Source organism: Platichthys flesus, chromosome 6 (assembly GCF_949316205.1).
Source record: "Platichthys flesus chromosome 6, fPlaFle2.1, whole genome shotgun sequence".
Lineage (NCBI taxonomy): Eukaryota > Metazoa > Chordata > Actinopteri > Pleuronectiformes > Pleuronectidae > Platichthys > Platichthys flesus.
Window position 1 is genome coordinate 9,655,352 of NC_084950.1, and position 25,608 is coordinate 9,680,959.

A 25,608-nucleotide genomic window follows, 5' to 3' on the forward strand; every position below is an offset into this window, starting at 1 on the left:
ATATTAATGTTATTCCCTTTAACAATACACAAATATGCTGGCCTGATGACTGTTGCACTGCTGAACAAACACACACAGACAGACACATATATTCAGCTCCCATGAATTCATATCTTACATCTTCTTAAATGCTGCCATGTTTTGTGCAATAATTAAATGTTTCATCACTCAAGCACCTTACTCATATTCACCAGTGCCAAGATTACATTTACTTTGTGCAATAATCCAGCAACTGTGAGGTGACGTGCAATTTTTCATTTTGTATGGCTTAGTTTGTATTTAGGTCAATACGTATATTTGTTTATGTCTATTTTTGTTGTGTTCAGTTATTTACCTTTTTATGTTTGCATATGGAGCTGGGAGAAACTCAATGTAGTTCAGATGTGCACTTCTTGTTGTATGGTCTGAATGAAAATAAAGTTCACTTTGACTATTGTTATTACTGCTATTGTTGTGTATTTGCTCTTTTACCAAAGTAAGAGCATTTAGGTTCAGTTGAGACCCACGCTGGAAAGGTAATGTCTGTTTCAGTTTTTCTTGGAGGCAGCCGAGGTACTCTCTGTGTGAAGTTATGGAGGCTGGTGGAGCAGTATATAATAGAAGGTCAGGGGTCACATTGTGAGAAAATTGGCCCCCTGGGGTCAGATGGGTAGGGGGGCCCCCTCCCTCACATCCCGTTTGATTAAACAGAGCTGTGTGACTTTCTAACAGTTCGTATGAAGTGTCCCTGTCGGTCCACAGGCTCAGAGAGGGACAAACCAGGCGGGACATAATGAGATTACTCTCATCTGTGCTCGCTGAGGCCATGCATGCATTCATGGAGTGAAGCGAGGGCTACTGCGCATGCTCGGAGGCAGCAGAAGGGGGCGGGACCAGGGGAGGGGCCGACCAACTGTAGGCAAGTGTGTGTGTGTGTGTGTTTGTGTGTGGTCGTCTGAACGTAGCACGAAATGTGGGTCCTCTCAGCAGCTCCACACACACTAACGTGAGACGTGCAAGCTGACGGGCTTTTTTTGGCTATTGAAAGTTTTGTTTTTCCTCGATGTTGTTCATTAAACATTCCGCTTGTAAAACGCAGTATTTATTTCCCAAGAGCAGCCGACCTGGTTTCTTCTAAAGAGTGTCCGCTTCCCCTCCCCTCGATGAAGCGTTGCGATGCCCTCTGATTTTATATCCCTCCTTAGCTCGGATCTCGACCTCAATTCCCCCAAATCTCTGTACTCTAAAGGTAAGATGCTTACTAAGCTACTAACCCGTTCTGTCCCGGTTTTAAACGGAGGAGATTGTCAATTGTGTTGATGGCTCTCGTTAAGCTGCTAGCTAGCTGTGGTTAGCTTCCTTTCTGCTGCTAGCCAACCTAGCTAGCTTAGTTAGTTAGCTACCTTTGCATTGGTGACTACCTGGCTGGTTAGCTGACTGTGTCACATGCGTGGAAGGATGTGACACATCGGGCTGCTCGTGGGATTGTATGATGGGATGTTAGACCTCATGGGCCTGGTTAGATGTGTAACTGAGGGTTTTTCTTGGTGGTAACTAGCACCGTGGTAATTTATTTCTATTAGCTAGCCACAGCTTCGTGAGGTCGATCTCCACCCACCACATTGTTCAGCGGTTTAACGTACTTAAGTCTTGATCCTGTGTCAGTGTGTGTGTGTTTGTGTCAGTGTGTGTGTGTGTGTGTGTGAGGAGGGATGGGCAGTTTTTATGATGTATGTATTTGAAATACCAAATAATATTTAGTCATTTGTATTTGATAGGTTTAATGAAAAGGGATTCATATTTTGTATCAAAATACTTCAATGTTTTGTATTTTTGTAGTTATAAAATACTGTGAAATACTATCTGTGAGAATACTATGTGATGCTGTCATGAAAAGGAAAGTCGATGCATGCAGCCAGTGATGGTGACCACTCAGTAAATTGCCCAGTTTGGTTGAGATTAGACTATTAAGCTTCAGTAAATTGATAATCCAGCACGAAGTGAGACCCAAAAAAGAAGAAGCACAAGGTGAGAAATGTGTTGGTTGTCAGCTCTCCATCTACTTTTAGCATAAAATGCTGAATACTTAAGTGTTCCTACTAGGTTCTGGTGTTCGTTGTATCTTCGTCTAAATCAAATTGTTTTAGCAAACTATTTAACCTGAGTAACGTTAGCAGCCCTCACAGTTAATATTGCCTTGCTACTTTTAGCCAATGTTAAGTTCTTACCAGTTGTGCACAGGAAAGCAAACCATGAAGCATTTCAGAGTTGTTACTTTATAACGCCAAGAGATGGTTTAACGTAGTAAACTCACCTGTCTTTTGTGCCTTATTGTCATTAACAACAGGTTGTTATCCCATACACCACCGGTGTTTGTTGTCACTCAAAGCTCTGAGTCTAAGTGTGTAACTTAGTGGGGGCTGTTTTTTTTTGTTAGATTGTTCTCAAATAACTAAGGCGTGATTGAACAAGACTGTTGGTAGATGTTGATGATTGATATTATCACTTGGAAACTAGTTTCTCTGGATAGAGGTCCTATCAGTTGTCTGCTCATGAATGACTAGTTAGTATTGTCTTCAATGTTTCTGTTGAAAGGTAGGCCCTTCTTTATCAAACAAGTTCTAGAGGTCAGACTGAACTATCTGTTGAGTGATTGCATGTCAGAATAATGGTATGCCTTTTTAGCCATTTGTTCTCAAAAAATGTCCACATCAACTGAGTCAGTGTACTGCTGGAGGGATAGATCAAAAAGGCATGGTTTGCAATGTGATCAAATAACCCCTTGTAAAATAAATTGTTTGTATTTAAAAAAAACACTAGTTTATTTTGATACATGGCGGGTTGCTGTATTTTTTATAGAATCGCAATAAGGGTATTTTAAAATACATTCTGATAGTTCTTAAATGGGACAGTGTTTAGTTTAAAAAGGCTTAGAGGTAATGATGTCTGATCTACTGAGCCGGCAACATGGCTTTCTTAGTATTGCCATACAAGCCAGTAGCTGGGCAGATTTAACTTTAGCCTTTAGCGTTACCTCAAGTTCGGACTCTATGTTGATTAAAAAGCCAAAACACTTGATGACGGAAGGAACACAACTGAGGTTATGTCCTTAGCAACTGCTGGCAGTCGCTAACACCTGCTAACATCAACTAGTAGTTGGTAACTTAAATTGTGCAGAAGACCTTCAAACGTACAAGGGATATTCACCAGCTAGTCCCATATTCTAAAATGATGTATCTTTGGCCACCCCAGTGTTTGTGTGTTTGTGTGTGTGTGTGTGTGTGTGTTGCTTGTTCTTGTTGTGTGGTGTATTCTCGTTGTGTAGTTGTGAACTACAGAACTGTGTTGTGTGGATCAAGGTTGGATCTGAGCCGGAGTCATCCTCCTCACATTCTCTGGATTCACAGAAAGAATGCAGTTGTTGTCATTTGGGCAAAGCGCTGGTCTCCCTATCAAGGTATGTGCGGGGGTGTTGCTTCTACCACAGGGGCCTCGAGTGCCAAAATATATACCCCGTCTGTGACAGTCGTTGGACACGTGTCAGCCAACTGTTGTTATTTATCGTGTGTCTTGTAAATTGTAATATAATCTCATGCTTGTTCATAAGCAAGATTTGTATAGTGTCTCTGGTTGTGTAGTGTAACAGCCCTTTAAGCGTTAATGTAACCTGAGACACGTGGATTTATGCATTTTACATCTTGACAGGATGCTGGGCGACAACAGAGCTTCCCCTGCTCTTTATTTTACACCCTCATCTCAGCTGGAGTCTATATTTTGATGGGTAATAACAAGTACTTTGGCAATTATGTCTTAAACAGTCTTTAGCTGCCTGCTGTCTGACCTGCTGGTCCCACATCTGTCCGGCTGTTATGTATATTGTGCTCGGGAGCCAGCAGAGAGAATTGCTCCATGGACCCTGAAAGGCATGTTTGAGCCTGCAATATGGTCACCTTGTATCACATGATGGCTGTTTATTTATATCTCGGTAATTGGGTGTGTGTTTGCATCAGGGTCAAGGTAGCAGACTTGTTCATTAAAGATCTAGTCAGGAACCTCATGTATATTAGTCTGTAAGTGAGAGAGGGGACAGCTGCGTGAGCTCATTTTGGCCTGGTTGATTATGTTACACCATATAGTTGCTTTGGTGGTGTTAAATTGAGGCATATGTGAAATTCCAAACGTTAACTATATAAATGTGAAATTCTTTGAAAACACTCTGTGCCAGCCAGGTCTTTGAGCCCATGCAGGAGAGTCAGTTCGCCAGGTCTGACATACAGGAAGTACCAGCAAGGACATGTATAGTCTACCAAATCTCAGAGTGAAGTAAAAGGCCAAGGATTTCATGGTCAGTTAACTTTAGTTTCCTTGTAAATCATAAAGAGGATCTGAATACAGAGTAGTTGTTTTTTTACTGTGTGTTTACAAAATCTGACCAACCTTCAACTACACAAATGCCACCGATCACAGATCTTTGTGTATGGTTTTTGAATTATAAACACACTAAAACCCCTCGGTTACGTTTTGATTCAGGCAGCCAGATTATCATCTCTAAAATATTCTTTGCATCTCAAATTATGATCCTTGTGCTTTTCTTTACTCTGGCCACACAGTAGTATAATTATTGCCAACCATTATTAGGAAAAGTCTGTTTTGTTTGATTAAAGTAATGATGTATACAAACAATTGCAAACTCATAGTCTAAGGCTAATTTTTACAATTGAGAGAAAATACGTTTACCTCCCCACATTGCTGTTTGTGAACTCTCTGAATAGCTGTCTGTTTCGCTTTATCTGTTTTGTGGAAACATGTAATCTGATTATATTTCATAAATGTTTTATCTTTGCACCACACAGCTTATGTAACAGTTTTTCATTTAGATGAACAGACGATCCAAAAATAGTATTTTTTAGTCTCACTGAGAGGGGGAAAAAAATCTTACATCAACTTATCAGTGTGAGAAGCTTGAGCTATAGATTCAGTGTGTCCGATTAGATTCCATTGTGTGAGAGACACAAACAGGTCATGCAATACAGAGTTGGTAGAAAGTAGTTCCAGAAATGGTTAGTGTAGCGTGTGGATTATTCAGGGTAAGTGGATGTAAGATGTCAAAGGGATTTAATAGAAACTCGATTTGTCTCCACTGCAATGGGGGCAGCAGGAATCTTTAAAGATGACAATTTAAAGAGTTGAGTAAATAAAAAACAACATCTGTATAGCTACATACCTCCAGAGGTAAATGAGAAAATATTGGTCCACTGACTCTTGAAGTGAAATATTGCTCAGCTCCAGAATAAGCCATTTGTGGACTGACGCTCATTTTTGTATATATGGAAAACAACCATGGAAAGACTCTATATGAATATGAATCATTAATGTGAAATCTTACTTTTGTTTTACTGATTGTATTCATATCAGTTCATGCAGGCTCAATTCGTTTCCTTTACTGTAACTCACCTGAGTGAGGTGAGAAGAAATGAAAGCCCTTCCTGGAAACAATCACTTTTAAGTGTGTCATCTATAGATTCACTGCATAGCTTTAAGATCAAACAGTGATTATAAATAAGGCTAGGTCAACTCTATACTGTGGTTTAGAAAGTTTAAAAAACTTGTGGCATATATTCCTGTAACTTTGGGGTAAATGTAAATTAGATGTGGTGTGTCTTGGTCAAATGATTCAGTGTGAACTGGTGATGAGAACAGATTTTTTTTTTAAATTTATTTCATCAAATTATGCTTTTAAAGATAAGATGGCCCTCCTGCTCCAAGTCTGAATAATCAGGGATAGAGCTCTACACTCAACTCAAGTTACAAAGAGCAGGGCTAGTAGTTATACACCTTAAAAGTCTCAAAACACGAGCTTGGTGGTTAAAATAACTGTGCAATGTGATTTAAGGGCGATGGCAGGGAAGTGTTTGCACAGTTTTATTTGTGTTTTTGACCTTGTACTATTGTTCTCGTTTAGTAATCTGAATACACAGGCACATCAAGTACAGCACATGCAGCCAATCATTGCTACTACATTTCAGTTTCAAGGTAAATAGGAATGTAGGAAATCTACAGCTGAAAATGATGTTATGTGTTTCAAGTGCAGTCAGTGGCTCTACTGTCGGCCTTCTGGCGCTTGTGTTTAAGAGTGTCTTTAAAACAGTCATTGTTGGACTCTGACACATTCTTGGTCTGCATGTTTTCTCATTTGCAACAAAAACACTGTCCTCATGAATTGTCTATTCTGTTATCCCCACTCGTAGCCCTAAGCCAGCTGGAAAAATTATAAATGGACTGTGGCCTTGCCATTTGGCAAAGCTTTCAAGGCATGTGTAATGTGAGCAGTGCATAACTATGATATGAGGCAATTTAATTGTTCTAAGTTTAGGTTTAATTCAGTCAGCACCCTGAAAGGCTAGGGTGCTGCGAATTACTTTTTCTGCCATATTCAGGCAGGCTTGGAGATCTGTGAGGTCATCGAATGTCATCTGATTTCTATAAAAGTAAATTTAGACAAACAACATAATCCATTTCATGATTTTCATTTGTTTGGGAGGAGAGAGAATTTAAACGTGTGTCCTTTTCAGCTAAGGATTATCTGAGGCAAGATTTAATGAATGTTTTCTCATTTTGAAGTTAACTCTCTGTGATGTCTGCATCTGTTAATCACTTATTAACAGGGGTAACAGTTTAACTAAAATATATATGTTTCTCCAGTAACTAAAGATTTATGAGATGTGTTTGACCTTTGTTAATTGAACTTACTGGAATAATGTTAGGAAGCACATCTTCAGTCCAAGTAAGAAGAACATTTGAAGGAAAGGGATATATCGTTATGATTAAGAGTTTTGTAGATTATCAAAACCATCAAATATGAGCTCCAAACACTCCATTCACATTATTCTTGTGTACGTTTGTCAACAACATTTAGTAAAGTATGCCGTGTAATGTAATATTTTGATATTGGAACCAAACCCAAGGTTGTATTTGTAGCAATATCAAAACAATGAGTGTAACCAAGCCTAAAATCGACTTAATTTTCCATCACCACAGATTTACCCCTCTGCACAATACTAAACTAATGCTTATTTACGCAAATTATCCAATCATGTGGCATTAGCATCATCACACACCTGCAGTACTGCTATGAATTTGACAGAATAAAATAAACCAAAGGGCAGACACAGGGTTGTGTAGTCCTCAGTCCTTGTGCGATCAGTTAACTGTTTGACCTGAGGGGTAGAATATCACCGTAGATGGTACCAATCTCCAAGGAATGCAGAGATAGGGCCTCATTAGAGTTGCTAGGAACATCACTAAAGCAGATAGAGGTCAGGATCTTCACTTGATGTTTACATAATGTCTCCTGCCAAGAACTGAAATCTGAGGCTGCCGTGGGCACAGGCTTACCAACATTGGCCTGTCGTGTTGAGCCCAGGATGGTGTAGTGGTGTGAGGAATGTTTTCTTGGAAAACTTTGACTCCCTGAATAGAACTCAATCATGGTTTGTATGGCTACATCGGCATGATAATGGAGAATGTCACTAAGCCAACACCGCGACGAACTAGTTTTATGGACATGACAATGAGTCCAGTGTACTTCAGTGGCCTCGCTGGGCATCAGATCAAATATAAAACCTTTGGGATTTGGTAGAACGGGAGATTTGCAGTGTTCATGTGCAGCTGACAAATCTGCATAAATGCTGTGATGCAATTACATCAACATGGACCAGAATCTCAAAGACTTTTTCTTGTGGAATCCATGCCAGGAATGATTAAGGCTGTTTTGACTGTTGAACTACTCTCTTAAGAACAAGGATTGAAACTACTTGGTATTAGTATAGTAGTATGGCGTTCTTGATACAGTGCTCAGTGAATTTGGATACACTGTTTGCATACTGCTGTGGCCCCCGGCAGTCTGACAGACGAGTAAACAAAACAGTAAATGAAATCCAGACTCTGCATTTGCATACTCAAATTTGATTGAGCAGCAATCTGGTGTTTAAAATGAATGTGTGCCTTTTCTCATTGTGAGCTTAATGCGTTAAAGATAATTAGACAATCAATTACATATGATAAAGATATTAGTACACATGGAAATAAACCAATACAGATCTCTTATTGAATGCTATGGCTGTTAAGCTTCATTGGACTTTTTTCCCACAGTGAAACCACTACTTTTCTTATCAATGGAAATTGATGCGATAGAGATTTTTGCAAACAAAAACAAAACATTGTAACATTTTATACTTTAACAGCAGTGTAAGTAGTACTCTTAAGTGAGTTTAGAGATTTAATTTCAAAGATTTATTTACAACCTCCCACATCATCATTTATCTATGAAGTTAAATGAAGTCAGATAAATGTCAACACTGTTCTGTCTATGAATGGCTTCATAGATAAGTGCATGTATGAAGAACTCATGGAAAAACAATGGTCGTCTTATTCAGAGTTTGCATGTCTGAACAAATGGTTCTGTTTTTCTTGTTATATTTGTCTTTATGATTGCTAGTTCATTCTGTTGCAAACGTTTATCGTGGCCAAATCCAGAGCAGAGGGTGGTGCAGATGCAGGACAGTGCAAAAAGGGATTTACGTGGAAAGACGCTTTCTGGGTGAAACTAATAAGATGTGGTTTCGGATTGGTACTTAGATTCATAAACTAGCAGAGACCCGACCGGCAATGTCAGAGGCCTTTCCGATGCTGGTATCGGAACACCTGCAGTTATATTGACTTTGTAATATAACTCAGTCGGTAAGGCAATAGCATATTGTCACAAATGTATTGCGAGCCGGTGGATGGTGACAGCATTTGTTTATATATGAATGCCTGTCGCATATGAATGGTTTGCAGGCCGGCTGAACACACATTCACTTGACTCAAATTTTACACAAATCTACTGTGTGAAAAGAGTATTAGTGAAGACTGAGGTCATGTTGAGTGGCCAGTCGGTCTGTAATACAACCATACACAAAGACTCCCTCTCTTCACACCATGAACAAAGCACAACAGCCTCAGATGGAAGGTTATCCCTCTGGATGGATGGACTTTTACTGTAATTCTGATGGAACCATTCCTTGAAGACAGATTAGCTTTGGATTAGCAATGGAGTGCAGAGTGAAGCCTCGGTCTCAGCGTTGGAAGTTATCGCCTGTCTGTGTTTGTGAATTAGTGCACCCTGTTGTTCTCTGTGAACTGTGGGGACTTTGTCTTGAGACTCTCTCAGCATCATTGACGTCACAGAAGTGCGAGATCATGTGTCTTGTCAGCTTCGCCATTCTGCCGGAGCTAAGTCATAGCTGTGTATCAGATGACTACTACACATGCTGGGTGCCACCGATGCACAGCTGAAATATCCATGTCAGGGTGTTGATAGGTCCCCGTTTCATAGCAACCACTCACTAATCATCGTGTTCATCTTCTATCAAATGTGGTCTGTGCCAGGGTAACTGCTGCAGTTCTTCAAGGGATCAGCGTCATCAAATATCAGGGAAAGTCTCTGCAGGCTTTATTACACTAAGCCCCTAGGGAGCCTAATTTAGTTTATCATAAGATACCCCGTGTTGTGTTAGTGTTGACCGCAGATTATTTTTTGAAGATGCAGTAGAAATTTGGATCATGAGACACGGTCTGCTTCAAGTTCCATCCCGGGATTTTTATTTTTAAGAAGGGAACAAGGAAATAGCAACCACCCCGAGTGCGATACAGTAGGAGCTGGGTTATCACCACCAAGATTCCATTAGGGGAAAAGAAATTAACCATATGAGGTTTACTTCTGCAGTCTGACATTTTTTGGAACTGATATCTAGCAGTCATTAGTCTATTAGTGCATTTGAAGGCTCTTCTGCTTCAGTTTCATTCTCCAGGCAAGATAATGGCTGGTTTGTCTGGAAAACGTGTCGTCCTGTGTTTGACATTGAAGTTCTGTGGTATTTGAACTGTGAAAGCAGTGATCTGGGTCTTTTATTTAAATAAATGGAGAAATGTTACCCCAAAAGCTGCAAAAGTCTTTGGATCCATCCATTTCTAGAAAGGCTTAAAGCAGAGGTGTTGAACCCAAAGCTGTCAGTAAATGTCCACCATCTTTTCTAATTACTTGGGCCATTAATAAATAATAAAACCAATTTATGTCTTTGAAAACCTAATTTGTCTTCTCCTGCTCATCCTTTATGGCAGAGTCGGTTTATGACCTCCTCCCTAAAGAGCTCCAGCTCCAGCCGTCGTCCACCCAGACCGAGCCACCCACCATGAGCCAGAAGAGTGGGGGAGAGCCGGGACCTCCGCCAACTGCAGCCTTGGCCTCAGGTGAGCTACCTGCTCAGCTAATGAAAACCATGATCTGGGATCAGTTCCCCTTTACCAAACTATTCCCGGTAGGGGTGAAGAACACCAACAAGGGATTTGTATTCTTTGTCAGGGGGCAACTTCACAGTTCACTGATTTCTGAGACAATTCATATTTGTGACTGTGTGAGATTAGACAGGATAGCATTTATATTTCAGCAAAGGTATTTTAACACTGCATTGTCATTAGGTTTCATTTTGGATATATTGGGAGTTTTCCTGGTTATTTTTTGGCCATGATGAGTATTTTAGATATTGCTTTTTGCAGTAGCATTGTCTCACTTGGACTGGTGGGGCTTTGATATTCATCAAGCTGTTTCTGTGTATGTACAAAAAAAAAAATATATATATATTTGAAAAGTTAGTTTATAGATATATAGTTTTAGATCCGTTTATAAACTTAATTTATATGGTACCATACTTTAATTTAAGATTCTCTGTGTGAAACTCACAGAGTATTTACATTTTGATCTTAACACTGAATAACAGCTTTAAGATATGTTGGTGGGATTTGCATTAACAGCATGGCAACATAGCTTGTTCCTTCTCATTTCACTCATTTTTATTTCTCAGCAGCTATTCTCCCTGTGATGCTTGTGCTCAATGTTTTTTTGCCATGTGGCTTAAAAGGCAGTTTAACCAAAAAAAAACCAGACGGCACCGTTCAGACCAGGTATTAACACCTATCACGGCTGATTCAATCACATGTGGACAGTTCTCAGTATACATGTGAACGCAGCCAAGAAGCATTGAGACCTGATCACTCAGACCCTATTTGCAGGTGGTCTAGGATGCATGGGGCCACATTCTTTTAGCTCCGTGAACGCAAACCGAGTCCTCACATGGAGGGAGCGCCTACTCAGCTGACATACTCCACTCTACTTCAGTCTCATGTGGCCCAAAAGTATTTTTACACTTAATTCAGCCACACATTGATTTATTTGAAGCCACCTCCGCGTATAGATTTTATATTTTTTACTGTATCAAATAGGCAAAAAAATTTATTCAGGTTCAAACAGAAATTATGTACGTATTTATTTGGCTGTAGGGGGGAGGTGTGATGTGAACACAAGTGGTCACGGGAGATGCATTCTAATGCCAGGTGGGAAATGACTAACTTAGAGCTGTGCACTTGTGATCGGATTACTCGAGACGCATGGTAATACCAGGTCTGAACAGGACAAGAGACGCATTAAAACCCAATGCAGTGTCAACCACTGCTGTCCTTTGGCTTTAGTGCTCGTCTCAGACTATAACTCATGTTATGACTTTATATTCTGTTTCAGTCTGTTGATTTAGTGCATAAGCCTGGAAGTATCAGTATCATAAGGTTTTATTAATAAATGCTTTACTAGTACCTTGAGCAGAAACAGCCTATGCACATTCACACATTCTCTTATACACATGTACAACAGTAGTTCATCTGAGGTTTTGAAGTGTTGCAGCTAGATGCAGTTATCCTAGATATTTTCACTATGGAGATTCTTTTCTCTCTTTGAAACAGTGAAGTTGCCCCCAACTGTCAATGCACCGTGTTGTTAAATAACAAAATACTGTCTGATCTTAGATCATGGTTCAGGGCAGTCGACATCAGATATAACTGAGGATTCTAGATTTCAGTTTCATCTAAGGTGCAACCTAACTAGTCCACAGTCATGTTCAGAGAGAGAGAGCTTTTGTTAATGCTACTATCCTGTCTGACCCGGCTGGTCCTAAACAGTGCTGATCAGAAGCATGACTACTGTGACATCCTTCAGATGATTGTGAACCAAATCAACATACTTTAAAGTGTCTATAAATGAACAACTACAAAAGTCACTCCTTCCTTAAGTATATGAACTGATCCAGTTTACTGATTGACAGAAGTTGAATCTTGAATGATCAGCTCTCTTGTTGCTCATTGGCTGTCTCGTTTTTATTGCAGGAAGTTCCCTCTGAGGCAGGGAGTGTCTGCATATAAAATGGTCTGCAGTTCAATGCTCCATAGGTCAGAGGCTTGTTTATTCTGTCTCCATGGCTACGCTCAGTCCCAACAAAATCGTCCAATTGGCATGCGCAAACTACTGTTTACTACTGAATGCACATTGCACAAACTGTATTGTAACCCTGGCAACCCTGGCAAAATTAATTTGGCGCCACATTACCGGCTTGCAAATTTGGCTGTACGAGAAAGTTTGAGCAGATTTTCTTCTGTTTTTTTTCTGGCAAGGTGTATGCAACAATTTTTTGGCTTGCTTTTGTTTTTGTAAACAAAGCATGTCAGTTTTGTCACATTGATTTTAATTAAGACAGGTTTAGTAGGAATCAATACATTGTGGGACCAATTGTACCCTTCTCAACTTTAACTTCAGATTATTTAATCAATGCTTGACCGCTCTCGCATGCACAGTGAGAGCATAGAACTCACAGCAGTCTATCGAAATTAGAGTTGGGAAGAGGGGAACTCAATACAAAATTATGCACAAATTCAGCTGCTTGAATGGGACTGCTAGCCTGCTCTGTGCTGAGCATCTGTACTAACTCTTTTACCTGTGTATGCTACTACAGATGCCAGCTCTTCCACCTCCAATCCTTCTGCCTCTTCCTCCCTGGCCATGGGAGTGCCATCCACTGGCCCCTCTACCTCAACCTCAGACCATCTCAAGGTTCCACAGCATCTCCAGTCCACTGGAGGAGAAGGAGCTGGAGCTTCAGAGATGCAAGGTGTGGAGGGTGCTGTATCTGGCCCCAACAGAGGCGGTAGTGGGCCAAACACTGCATCAGGAGACATTGGGTCAGGAGTGTTGTCAGGGCTAGGAGCCCAGCAGCCTCAGAACACCCCATCCAAACGGAGGCCTGTGTTGAGCATATCCCCACCACCCGAGGACCTATTTGACGACAGCCAGATGTCTTGTCAAGAGGAGACTACTGTATCCGCTCCAACTGGTCCAGACTCAGAACACAGCAGCAGCATGTGGGCTGATGACTCAGTCTCCAACTTCAGCTTGGTCAGCTCGGTCTCCTACAATGACAACACAGAGGTGCCCCGCAAATCCAGAAAACGCACCCCTCGCCAGCGGCCTGGCCCAAAGCCTGCTAATCCGGAGGACAGCATGGATGTGTTTGATGCCGACAGCGCCAAGGCCCCTCACTTTGTCCTGTCCCAGCTTGGCACAGACAAGACCAGTGCAATAGGCAGGTGAGATGATCATTGTCCATTTAAAATTTTATTCTGTCAGCATTTTAACTCTTATTAGTGTGCGCTCTTTCTGGGGTTACTGAGAAAGTTTTTTTGGAATTTCCAAATGTCACAATAATGCCATCTTGTGATTTCTGTTGCCCCGCAGCTCTCTGGAGCCAGGGACCGCAGTGAAGAGTGGGTCACTGTCTGCTCAGTTCCCCCAGAGGAGCGATGGGAAGGACTTGAAGATCCTGGTGCAGCCAGAGACCCAGCACAGAGCTCGCTATCTGACCGAGGGCAGCAGAGGCTCCGTCAAAGACCGCACACAGCAGGGATTCCCCACTGTCAAGGTTGGACAAAGACGTCCATCAGCTGCTTCTTGACACAGAAAAAAAATACTAACATCAAAGTTGGCGTTATATAAGAAAAAGATTCACAGGGCACAGAGTGTGGAGTGCACTGCACCACAAGAGAATACCAATACAGACAAAAAGAATTAACTAATATATTAATAAACACGGGCTTAACAGAAAGATAGGAGTTAAAAACAGCAATTGAAAAAGAGAAAGATAGGTAGCTCATAAAATAAAGGTTAATAAAATAGAAGTTGCCTATACAATGGAAATATGATACGTGTTTTATGGAGAGTTTAAAAATACCCTAACTGCTCTGACTGCTTGTCCCCACAGTTTAGGGACTTTAACAGAAATGGCCCTTTCCTATTCTTAGTCATTATCCGTGACCTGGGAATAATGAGCAGAGCTGCAAACACTTATCCAAGTGAATTCCCAGGCACACAGGAGGTTAGTAATGTAGTTTAAAACAAGGTCTTAATTCTTTAGAAGTTAATGTTTGAAGCACTCAATGAAGCAACCCTGAAAGGAAGCACACACGTTATGCATGATAAAAGTAAAGATGTTCGCAGGTTTATCTTTGAGCAAATACATTAATGTGTAATAGAATTAAAAATATCTCTTGTGGAGAAAATAGAATCGACTTTTTCTAGCAACTCTGACAACATCCACAAACTATATTGGCCTCATCATTGTGCCTATTTTTGTGTCTATTCTTGAAGCTGAACATGGATCCTCTAATAAGGAGTTGTTGCTCTGTATGCATTTTGTATTTCCTCCATGATAGGTGTTGCTTTGGGCGTTACAAATGCTATTATTAGGGGCCGGGCTGCGATACTGCTGGTCCCTCTTGTTTTTCTCGATCTTCTTCTTCCACTGAAATCCACCTTCCCATGCATGAAAATAAACCAAACTTAGCACAATAGTCCTCAACTGGCTTTGTGGGCCATAGTTCTCAATGACAAAATGCTTATGTCTTGGAAGATGCAATGTTAAAAATATCAGACTTTTATCTCAATAATATAACTTTTGACAATAAAATGTTCTTCATCCTCTTTTTTCATCTTCCTCCTATACTTTCTCAAAATCCCCGGCCTGACGCATTGCGACTTATACCAATGGGCTATAATTTTATAATGATATGCCTTCATTTTTAGTGAAGCTCAATACTAATGTTAATTATGATTACATTTCTCTTTTTGTCCCCAGTTGGAGGGTGTGAATGATCCAGTTGTGCTGCAGGTGTTTGTAGCAAATGATGCAGGCAGAGTGAAGCCTCACGGTTTCTATCAGGCCTGCAGAGTGACCGGCCGCAACACCACTGCCTGCAAGGAAGTGGACATAGAGGGCACCATTGTTATTGAGATCCCTTTGGAGCCTAGCAGTGATATGACACTTGCGTAAGGAGCTGTTTTCTATGGATAATTTGGGATCAGTTAATCCTTGTATCGTGTTGATGCTTAAGAGATATTTGTTATATATTCCTCCATCATTTGCTCCTTCCACAGGGTGGACTGTGTAGGCATTTTGAAGCTGCGTAATGCAGATGTGGAGGCCCGTATTGGTGTTGCAGGATCGAAGAAAAAGAGCACCCGTGCCAGGCTGGCTTTCAGGGTCAGCATCCCCCAACCTGATGGATCTACCCTCACTCTGCAGGTCCCTTCATCGCCAATCCTCTGCAGTGAGTAGATCAGGCACAAGTTAAACAGTCCAACACTACAATGTGGATGATTTGTTTCCAGCGGTGTTGGGCTCTTATCACATACAGCATTTACTATGATGGTCATCAGACCACAGAACTCAGTTTCTGTTGTTTCAGAGTCTTGCTCTTGCTCTCTGGCAGAGACTAATTCCGAAATCATGTGAGTTTTAATTCTTCCTCCCTTCTTTGTTTTCCAGCCCAGCCAGCGGGAGTGCCAGAGATCCTGAAGAAGAGTCTTCACAGCTGCTCAGTGAGAGGAGGAGAGGACGTTTTTATCATTGGAAAGAACTTCCTCAAAGGAACCAAAGTGATTTTTCAGGAAAACATTGCAGGTGTTGTAGCCATCTTGGTTTTGTCAGCATTGTCCCACATATTTGTGTGATGATTAGTATCTGCATGTAAATGTTCTGATGAATGGAAAAGTAAAAACTCTTAATTGTTTTATTCATAGATGATAATTCCTGGCAAGCCGAGGCAAAGATTGACATGGACCTTTTCCATCAGGTAAAATAACCGACCTGTATTAATATTCCTTGTTTTTTCCTCTTGAATAATGCTGACAATTCTCCTCATGCAATTCTACTGAAACTAAGATTTCTCTTTTGAATCTTTAATGTCTTCCAGAACCATTTGATAGTGACTGCTCCTCCGTTCCACAACCAGTCAATCACTTCTCCAGTGTCTGTGGGAATCTTTGTGATGACCAATGCTGGTAGATCACATGACGCCCAGCCCTTCACCTACACTCCAGACTCAGGTACAGCCACGAGCAGAAGGACAGAGGTTACCTGTTGATACATTTCAAGCTTCTTGTAGGTTATTGAAAACAGGTGTAGGTAGAGCTCTAATTAGTCCCGTTTTATTGATATATAAAAAAAATATATAACTATCCTGCCTTTCTACTTTAACCCTCAGCTGATAACTCCAATGCCCGGACGGTAAAAACAGAGGGACCCTCTCTACTCAAGACGTGTATGTTTGATGGCCAGATGAAATCTATGTCATCTGAGCAAACCGACTGCTCTGGTCAGCCTTCCAAACGCCAAGAAGACACACCAATGGAAGTGTCCAGCAATCCACCAACCACGGATGTTTTTAAGGTACCATATAATTCACTCAACAAAAGGAAAACATCTACAGAATTGGAGTTTGTAACATTTCTCTTTCCTCTTTTCTCAGCCATCCCCTGACCCGCTTGTCTCGGTGCAGCAGACCCTCAGCTCCAGTCCCCATTCAGGGGGGGAATCCTTTCAGAGTCCGATGCCCCTACAACCTGAAGATGTGGAGCTTCCCCAGGCACCCCCTGTGTTCCCCAGCCTAGAGTCTCTCAGTACTATACAGAAGCAAGACATTTCCCCCACAACCTCCTTCCCAGTGTCAGGAGACACCACAATCCCTCCTGTGACACCAGACGTCCCTCAGCAATTCCTAAGAGATCCTCAGGACAACCTGCCACCTGAGAATTCCAACAATAGTGGAGGGGTTGTTGTTGTTGCCATGCCCCAAATATCAACTCCATCTCAGCCACAGCCACAACAGTCACAGGTTCCCATGTTCCCCCAGGAAGGGGTGGCCCAGCTGGAGAGGGCAGTAAGGGAGCTACAAGCCGGAGGTAACACCACGCTCCAGCAGGTGTTTGAGGCGGCTGTAGCCCAGCAGCAACTAAACTCAGTGCTTTATAGCCCCAACCCCTCTGCAGACTCTCTTCAACAGCACGTCCAAGAAAACATGAACAGCCTTAGATTAGGAAACACTGATAATTCGATGTCTACACGGCAACAGCTACAGATACAACAGCAACAGCAAATGCAACAGCAGCAGCAGCAGCAGCAAATGCAACAGCAGCAAATGCAACAGCAGCAACAACAACAACAAATACAGCAACAGTTTCAACAGCATCAACAACTTCAACAACAGCAAATCCTTGATAACCTTCAGCATCAACATGAGCAGCAACATCTACAGCAGCAGCAGCAAGTCCTCGGCAACATGCAAATGCAACAGCAACTAATACTACAGCCACAGGACCAACAGCAACTGCAACAGCAGCAGCAGCTCATTGAGAACATTCAACAGCAGCAACAGTTGCAACAGAATCAGCAACAGCAAGTCCTGAACAACATCCAACTTCAGGATCAGCAACAGCAAGTCCTGAACAACATCCAACTTCAGGATCAGCAACAGCAAGTCCTGAACAACATCCAGCTTCAGGATCAGCAACAGCAAAATCAAATACTGACAAATTTACAACATCAGCTTCAACAGCAGCAGCATCTACAGCAGCGGCAGCAGCAGCAGCAGCAACAACAGCAAAATCAAGCATTGAGCAACTTACAACAGCAGCAGCAATTACAAGAGCAGCAGGTCTTGGAGAATTTACAGCAGCAGCTTCAGGCTGAGTTGCTCCAGCCACAGATTCACTCATCCCCGCAAGTACAGCAGCCAGGGTCCCTCCTTCAACGGGCCGGAGACCTGCTCACCATCCAGACCAGCTTCACAACACAGCCTCCATCCCACACATCCCCCCCACAACAGCTCTTCCAATCACCCAGACCCCTTGCAGAGTCCCAGGGCTCCCAACAGCAGGTCCAGGCTGCCCTGCTCCAGAATACACTGACTGTCCTGACGAGTGGCGGTCTCAACTCAGAGCAGCAGGCGGCTGGCTCAGCACTTTACCTGTCCCCAAACCCTCCCCAGCAACAGCAACAACCGCAGCTGGCGTTCATCTCGTCCATGAAAACATCCGCGAGCCAGCCCCAGTCTGTAACAATGTTTCAGAACCAACCCCAAGCTCAACTCTCCCAAATGCAGCAGCAGAGCACCCCCATGGAGGAGCAGCAGTCAGCACAGCAGAACCAGCAACAGCCACCACAGCTTCCAATGGGCCAGCAGGGATCTTTGTTCCAAAGTATTCCAAACCACTCCCAGGGTAACCCTGTCCCACAGAACCAACTTTCCCAACCCCAGCAGACAGGTTTGCTCCTCTGCACGACAGATCTTAACCCGCAGGCTATTCCCCCAACTCTTCTCTTCAGCACCCAGACCCAAGGCCCTTCCTCTATAGGGAGCATAGGTGTTGGAATCCCTCAGCCAGACCCAGCAGAGCCCATGTCGTTCCAAGACCAGAGCTCTTCAGGCAACAACTCGTCATCCAATGACAACCAACAGCAGAGCTTATTCCAGGAGCAGCAGCCAATGCAAGTAGGCTCAAGCTCTAGCAGCGCCCGAAGCAGTCAACCTGTAGAGCTCTTTCTACCGCAGACGTCTCTGTCTGGCCTGCAGAGCACTATAAGCTCACAGGAGCTAAACAACCAGGCTCCGGCCACTGGCACAACCATCTTCGTCGTTCAAGGTGGTGTGGGCGTTGTAGCCAGCCCTGGGCAGCAGCCACCAGAGCAGCTTTTCCAGACAACTGTGGGCGGGAATGTGGCTCCTCAAGGACAAACCAACGTGTTTGTGTTTGGCATCCAGAACGGTAAGAGGATTGGAGCTTCTCCACCTATTAAGTATAAAAATAACAGTTAGGTGAGTTGTTTTCCTGAATTCCATGCTACTCAGATTCTTCACCCATTGAGCTGAACATATCCGAGTGCATCCTGAGTCGCACCGATGTCATAATTACATCCATTACCTACTGTTTGATTATAGTGATCATCACAATTTCTTTCTTCCTCCCAGACTCGCCACAGCTGCTCAATTCCTCCGGACCCACCCTGCCTGCTCAGAGCCAGCCCCAGAACTCCAGTCACATGCAGCCGCACTTGGATCAGCCAATGGCCCAGGCTGCCCCCCCAATGCAAGCCCCCATGCACAGCAGCCTACAGAACACTCTACAGGCACAGATGCAGACCAGCTTAGAGAACGCCATGCAGACCAGCCTGCAAAATGCGATGCAGACAAACACACAAGCAGCCCTGCAGTCTGGTTTACAGGCAAACATCGAAACAAGCTTGCCAACTCCAATGCAGACCAATCTACAGATGCAGATACAGAGCAGCTTGCATAATCAATTGCAGGCATCATTATCTGTATCATCCAGCATGGATAAAATCGAGGACCTCCTGGAAAGCCTACAGAAGTAGTGATAAATATTTGGACAATGTGTTCTCCAAGGAGAGTGAGAGATATGTAGCTAGTTATACATCCTAACATCAACAAAGTGGCGGTGCAAGGGTTTTGTGCCAGTGCCGCGAAATGTAGAAAATTTAAATATTTAAGAATTAAATGCCCCCTTTTCCCTAAAACCAAATTATGAGCCCATTGTTTTATGAAATATTTATCATTCATCACAGCTTTTCGTAGATCCATTCTCCTTGAATCGATGAGTCCGTCTTTGTTGTTACCCCTCTTGCAGGATCAGAGAGGCCCGTAATGACAGCTTTACCTTTCAGTCTCAGAAATGCAGTGTTTTGTTGTCGGAGTGTTTTTAACAATGTGAGCCTAAGAGATGATATAGATAAAAGTCTATCAGGTTTTAGTGGGGAAACTGGAAAGGGATAAAGAATGTCGGTGATGTTGAAATGGGAAATAGTAATGTGATGGAGACCAGGCTGTAAGAGCAGGCGGAGAAGATAAAACAGTCAGCCATGGAGTGGATATCACATAGCGCCCACGTGTCCGATAAAGGCTGAATCTCATTCTGTGAGTGTGTAAACTTATTTCCCTCAGAGAGACAGTTGGGGGACAGTTGTGTTAGTCTGTCCGTCGTTTGTGGGACGGCACCAAAACAGGAGTGAATATCGTCCTCCTTTTGTCATCTTTGCAGATCTTTTGCAGTTAATCAACCCCTCGTGTTTGCACATCTCGGCAGTTTTACTAGATGATATATATAAGGAGCAAAAATGGTTAGATTACACATAGTTGGAGAATGTTTTGCATCCATCTCCTGAGCAGACTCTACAGAAGGAGGACAGTTAAACTCTTCTCCTTAAGAATTTCTCACTGACTAAAATGGGGTATCATTACATATTTATACTGCAGGTTGTCCCCCCGGCGTGTAGCAGAAGGAGGAGAGAATATTGAACACTCGCAAATGAGATTCAACCTAGTGAATAATGTGACTTGGCCTTTTGTGGCCTTTTAGGCACCTCCCAGTGTTTTCATATGTTTAGGCCTCATCAGCTTTCTTGGTGAACTTTTCAGAAGCATTGTAGTGTGTGTATCTTTTTGTTTTAAAGAAGTTGGTAACTTTACCAATCTAACGTGGATAGAGCGAAACTTTCCACTAGTGAAAATGGAGTGTTGTGTTTTTATAAACAGTTTATCTCAAGCACTTTATAACCTCTTTTGTGTAACCAGCTAATCCTTATATCCGTCCACAGCTCTCTACTGACCCAGCTGAATTTGTACTCGGTAACGTCCACTTAAAAAACAAGAAACAAACAAACAAACAAAAAAAATTAAAAACAGAAAGCAGTTGTCTTGTAAAAGTAAAATACATCTTAACCAAACATTTTTACATTTTCTCATGTCAGAATATTTTTGAGGTCTAGGACAACTTTGTATAGAAAGTCTGCTCGCTGTTGGATCCCTTTTTATATTCGGTCTCAGTGGTCCAGTCAAGTCTGTCCAAAAAACAGCCATTCCCACAAAAGCATTGTCATTTTTCAGTGTTGGCGTGGTGAGTAGGCCTTTGTGTTTTACACACTGACAAAACACCTAAAACACGGATTCATTCAGATTGTGCAACGAAATGAAGGATTTTCATTGTTATGCTATTTGTACTATTTACTGTTCAGTCTGTCACTTGAGACTGTTCTACCTTGTGTTGTGTTAGATATTTAAGTTTTTGTCCGTGTTGGTACCGTGCGCAGGCTGGCACCATGTGAAGTTGGCACCCAGTAGCCGTCCCTTGTGTTGTGAACAGGGGCTCACTGGTAAATGAAATCTCTGTTACATAGAGGCCGCCATGTTGTTTCTATCTATGGTGCTATGTATAAGGAGTGATGGGCACTTCTGATGTGATGTTATTACGTAACCGTTTCTACTTAAATCAATAGCGTTGACATCAAGTGTTAGTTGTGAAGCCGAGTTGAGTCCAGAGAGCTGGCTGTTGTTGTGGGGTCAGACTGGAGTGCACCCAGGCAAACCAAAGCTCCTGTTGTGAATCCTCATCATCTTGTCCCGTACTTGTCCTTTCGAAGGCTCTCATCATCATGTTTACTCATTTTTACCTAATCATTTAAATTATGCAGCTCTTACGTGGATAGCAATTCAGCATGTTGTTTTGTTTTAAGCAAACATTTATAAAAAGATATGTAAAGGTACTTTGTTTCATGGATCATACAATTAACATTTAAACCCATGTTTTATTTTTTTTCATTTCTCATGACCTAACCCTTTTGATGCAAAGTAACACTGTATTTTCCATATCTACAACCGTAGCCAATTTGGCGTTATCAAAAAAGCCAATTTTTAGAATAATTCTAATGTTGGAGTAGCGTTGCTCACACATCTGTTTACATTTTCATAGTCCAACTATTTTGTCCTGCAGCTGTTAGTGATCCATTTTAAAGCAACTTATCTTTTTTAGAATTTTGTATCCATGTATCAAAATGTAGAGTATTTTTGTAAAACTAAAGTTTTTGGTTTACTCTCATAGCACAGAATATCATTGCTGGTATGTTATCCTGGAACTAAGCGCAGGTTTATTGTGAAGTGTATGACTGCAATTAGAAATGTACTTAAGTGGACATCAAGCAAATTTGTTTCGAATTCTATTTGACTGTCCTAACATTGACTTTACCCAATTTGTACATTGTGATAAATGGGCTAGGTTCCTCGTGTTTATTTCTAATGTCATGCATCTCAAATGGCACTTTGACTCAATCCATTAACTGTAGATCAGGTTAGAGCGCAGTAGTAATGTTTCCAAGCATTCCATTCCTCTTGGGTTAGGGGAGTTAAAGAGCACATAACGTTGCGGAGGAAGTGCAGAACAGTAACAGCCTCTTAAAGCCATACCAACACAGAAAGCCAACCTGTGACTTCAGTTTCATGAATGTAAAATTTACCTCATGGTGTGGACACAGCTCGCTCTCTACATCAAACCATTGGACCAATTACAGTTTCAAAGAGCATGTATTCGGAGGCAGATGGGGGGGTGGCGTGGTGTGGCACCAACTGTCTTTCGTGTCACCGTACATTTGTCGGATTGTTGTGTCTTGGATTGTGGTGTAATGTCATGTTGCTTCGCACCCTTGTTCTTTCATCGTGAGCTACACAGGAAGCTCAGTCCGACTCTTGGAAGCGCCACGTCCGCCCGACGGAACCACGGGAAGCATCCAGTCGACAGTGGCGAAGAAAGCACACAAATCTTCACACAATATCGTTTTGTCCGTCAGTCATGTAAATGAATATCCATGTATATTTAAATGTGAAATATACTGCAGGGGTATCTTGAATTTCAATTGTGATGCTTTCAACAGAACTTTGTGTGCCTTGATAACTTTACTCTGCTGTGTTCACTGATGTCCCTTTTGTGTCCCCGCTGTTTGGCACCTTGTCCTTTTGACTCTCGAGGACTGTTAAGCATCAGGATCCTTTTCAGTGATAGACGTTTTATTTCAACGACACAAGCGCAACCATAGCCCATACCAATATATTTTAGCGATAACATTTTCACTCTGGAAATCCAATGCAAGATCTCAAAATGAGTCCTCTCGGCGTGATGTTGTGCAGCTTCACCGGCGAATTGTCATCCTGTTCATTATTTTCTGTTGAAAATGTTTTTGCCATGCCTCATGAGATTTGTAGGTGTGAGGTAAAATGGACGAGACCGTGGAGATTGTTTTATGGAGAGCTTTTCATGTACTGATGTGCTTGTCAACATAACTATTGTTGCTGTGAACTGCTTGATCAAATGGAGCAACCATGATAACCGTTACTTGCCAATAGTGTGAGCTGTATCTTGTGTGTAATCAGTTTGCTCACGTTTCCTAGTTCGCTTTCAATTTCACATTCTCCAACAGTTCTGTTGTATCCGTTCTGTGTAGCTTGAGCTTTAGTATCTAGCCTTAAGACCCTGCAGTAGGGATAAAGGTCAACCCCAGTGTGTTATCATACATCTGAACTATTATTAACATGTACTTTGCCTTGGTCTGGACATTTGTATACTCTTCTGTTTATATCTGTAATCCTGCTGCTACATTAAATGAATTAATAAAAACACAAGCGTCTTGATTTTCATCTTTTATACAAATATTTAATTTATGTTTCCATATACACATTTACACCTATAATTAAAGCAGCAAATTATTACAATGAAATTTAATAACAAATATGGATTTAGGCATTATGAGCTGGCACAAATCCATTACATGAACTGTCATAATTTATTAATTCTTCTCTGTAAAACCTGTTGGAAGAAGGATAAAGGATCCTCAAAGTCAAAAGCAACGTCAAACTCCGGTTTCTTCCCGAGAGCGAGTGCAGCCACCAGTATGGCCAGCATGGCTGTCATGCCCCATATGTGATACTGGCTGCCTGAATCAGTGTCCACAAAATAAAATGAGTGCAATGACCCCGGCGTCCCAGCAGCACCGTGGGCGGCACTGTGTCCCTTCTCGCTGATGAAGAAGTCCAGAGGGACGGTGAACACGGCGCTGACCTCAGCTGGATTTGGACGGGGACAAAAGGACTCCTCTATGAATCCAACCACCGGAGTCACCAGGAGACCGCTCTGTGAAAAGATACCAGGAAGTCAAGTGGAGGACAAGCGATGAACCCTGACCTGCTGATGTTGTGACAAAGAAGAGTCATTACTCCGGACAAGGAGGTTATGTTGTCACCCCTGTTTGTCTTGTTGGTGGTTGGTTTGTTTATATATAAGTAATATAAGATTACACAAAAACATCTGAACGGATTTCAACGAAACATGGTGGAAGGCTGCGGTATGGGTCAGGGAAGAACACATTGAATTTTGGCGGTGCTCCGGATCAGGGGGCAGATCCAGAATTGTTTGTTTTTGTCGCTTTCTTTAAAGCAAGGGGCCTTTTGGCATTTCAAATATTTCCCGAGGAACATTTCCTGGATCTTGATGAATGAAATAAGGCCTGTTCAGGAAACTGATACCCATCATATGTAGAATTTAATGCAGCTTGATTGTATTGGAGTTGCCTGTTGGGCCTTGGCCGAGGTAGTCACTCTTCTGTGTGCCACTGGTTTTTAATGTCATACCTTATGCATGACTGGGAACAGTCTGCAGACCACCTCAACCCCATCAGCTGTCAGACCGATCTCCTCCTCAGCTTCCCTCAGGGCCGTGTCCACATCGTCTCTGTCCTCCGGGTCTTTCTTCCCACCGGGGAAACACACCTGCCCGGCGCTGGTCCTCAGCTACAGACAGACAACAGGTCACATGTTGGTTTGAACAGCAGATTCAACTCAGTGGCCGTTGACCCACAGTGAGATCCATGCTGGTGCCTACCTCCGCTGAGCGCAGGGTCATCAGGGTGTGCAGCTCTCCGTCCCTCACGAACAAGGGGATCAGCACGGAGGCTCTGGGCAGCACTGGCAGGTCTGAGAACTTGTCCCCGATGTCGAACGACTTCAAGACGGCGACAGTCTCCTCTTTGGTCTGCATGGCGGCTGGTCGGTTTCACAACAGACACGGGAAGTGGATCCGCCGATGAAAACCACCAACATGCTTCAGCGAAAACAAACTGGGAATCTACTTAAGTCCTACTGGTGATGCACACTGAAGGTTTTCACTGTGTAAAATAATGAGTTAACTTCTGTTTACATGTCAACATCTCGCAGCAGGATTCAAACCGTGAGTGAACCAGACTCTCGAATTGTACGTCACAAGGTTGCACGGTTAGCTAGCGTTAGTACAAAAGCTAATGCTAATATAAACAGTGGGTTCACGTGGGAATAACAGTCCATATATTATCATGATCACCTCCATTATTCCTCTGATAAATAAGATTAGTCATTTATTCAACGGCTTGGCTAATAACAGATGACGTCCCAACCCGGAAGTGTGTCGTCACATCAGTGCGACGGGCATTCGCCACAATTAGCTGTCAGGGCAATGATGCTACTTATTTATTTACTATGGCAAAATAAGGAATGTATCATAAATGG

General features: G+C 42.4%; 2 protein-coding genes across 2 annotated transcripts; one reads left to right on the plus strand and one right to left on the minus strand.

The window, feature by feature from the left end:
- The first annotated feature begins 938 nt into the window (after positions 1-938).
- nfat5a (nuclear factor of activated T cells 5a) lies at positions 939-23,688 on the plus strand. The gene is made up of 12 exons (XM_062390775.1): positions 939-1,228; positions 10,141-10,269; positions 12,855-13,485; positions 13,634-13,817; positions 15,030-15,220; positions 15,329-15,501; positions 15,720-15,854; positions 15,974-16,026; positions 16,147-16,279; positions 16,438-16,622; positions 16,702-18,997; positions 19,201-23,688. The coding sequence occupies exons 1-12, from the start codon at positions 1,156-1,158 to the stop codon at positions 19,602-19,604; spliced, it is 4,587 nt and encodes a 1,528-aa protein (XP_062246759.1). The 5' UTR covers positions 939-1,155; the 3' UTR covers positions 19,605-23,688.
- An 11-nt stretch (positions 23,689-23,699) lies between these two features.
- Positions 23,700-25,459, minus strand: nudt7 (nudix (nucleoside diphosphate linked moiety X)-type motif 7). The gene is made up of 3 exons (XM_062390778.1): positions 24,950-25,459; positions 24,700-24,858; positions 23,700-24,202 (listed from the first exon to the last, which is right to left on the minus strand). The coding sequence occupies exons 1-3, from the start codon at positions 25,103-25,105 to the stop codon at positions 23,849-23,851; spliced, it is 669 nt and encodes a 222-aa protein (XP_062246762.1). The 5' UTR covers positions 25,106-25,459; the 3' UTR covers positions 23,700-23,848.
- Between the last annotated feature and the right edge of the window lie 149 nt (positions 25,460-25,608).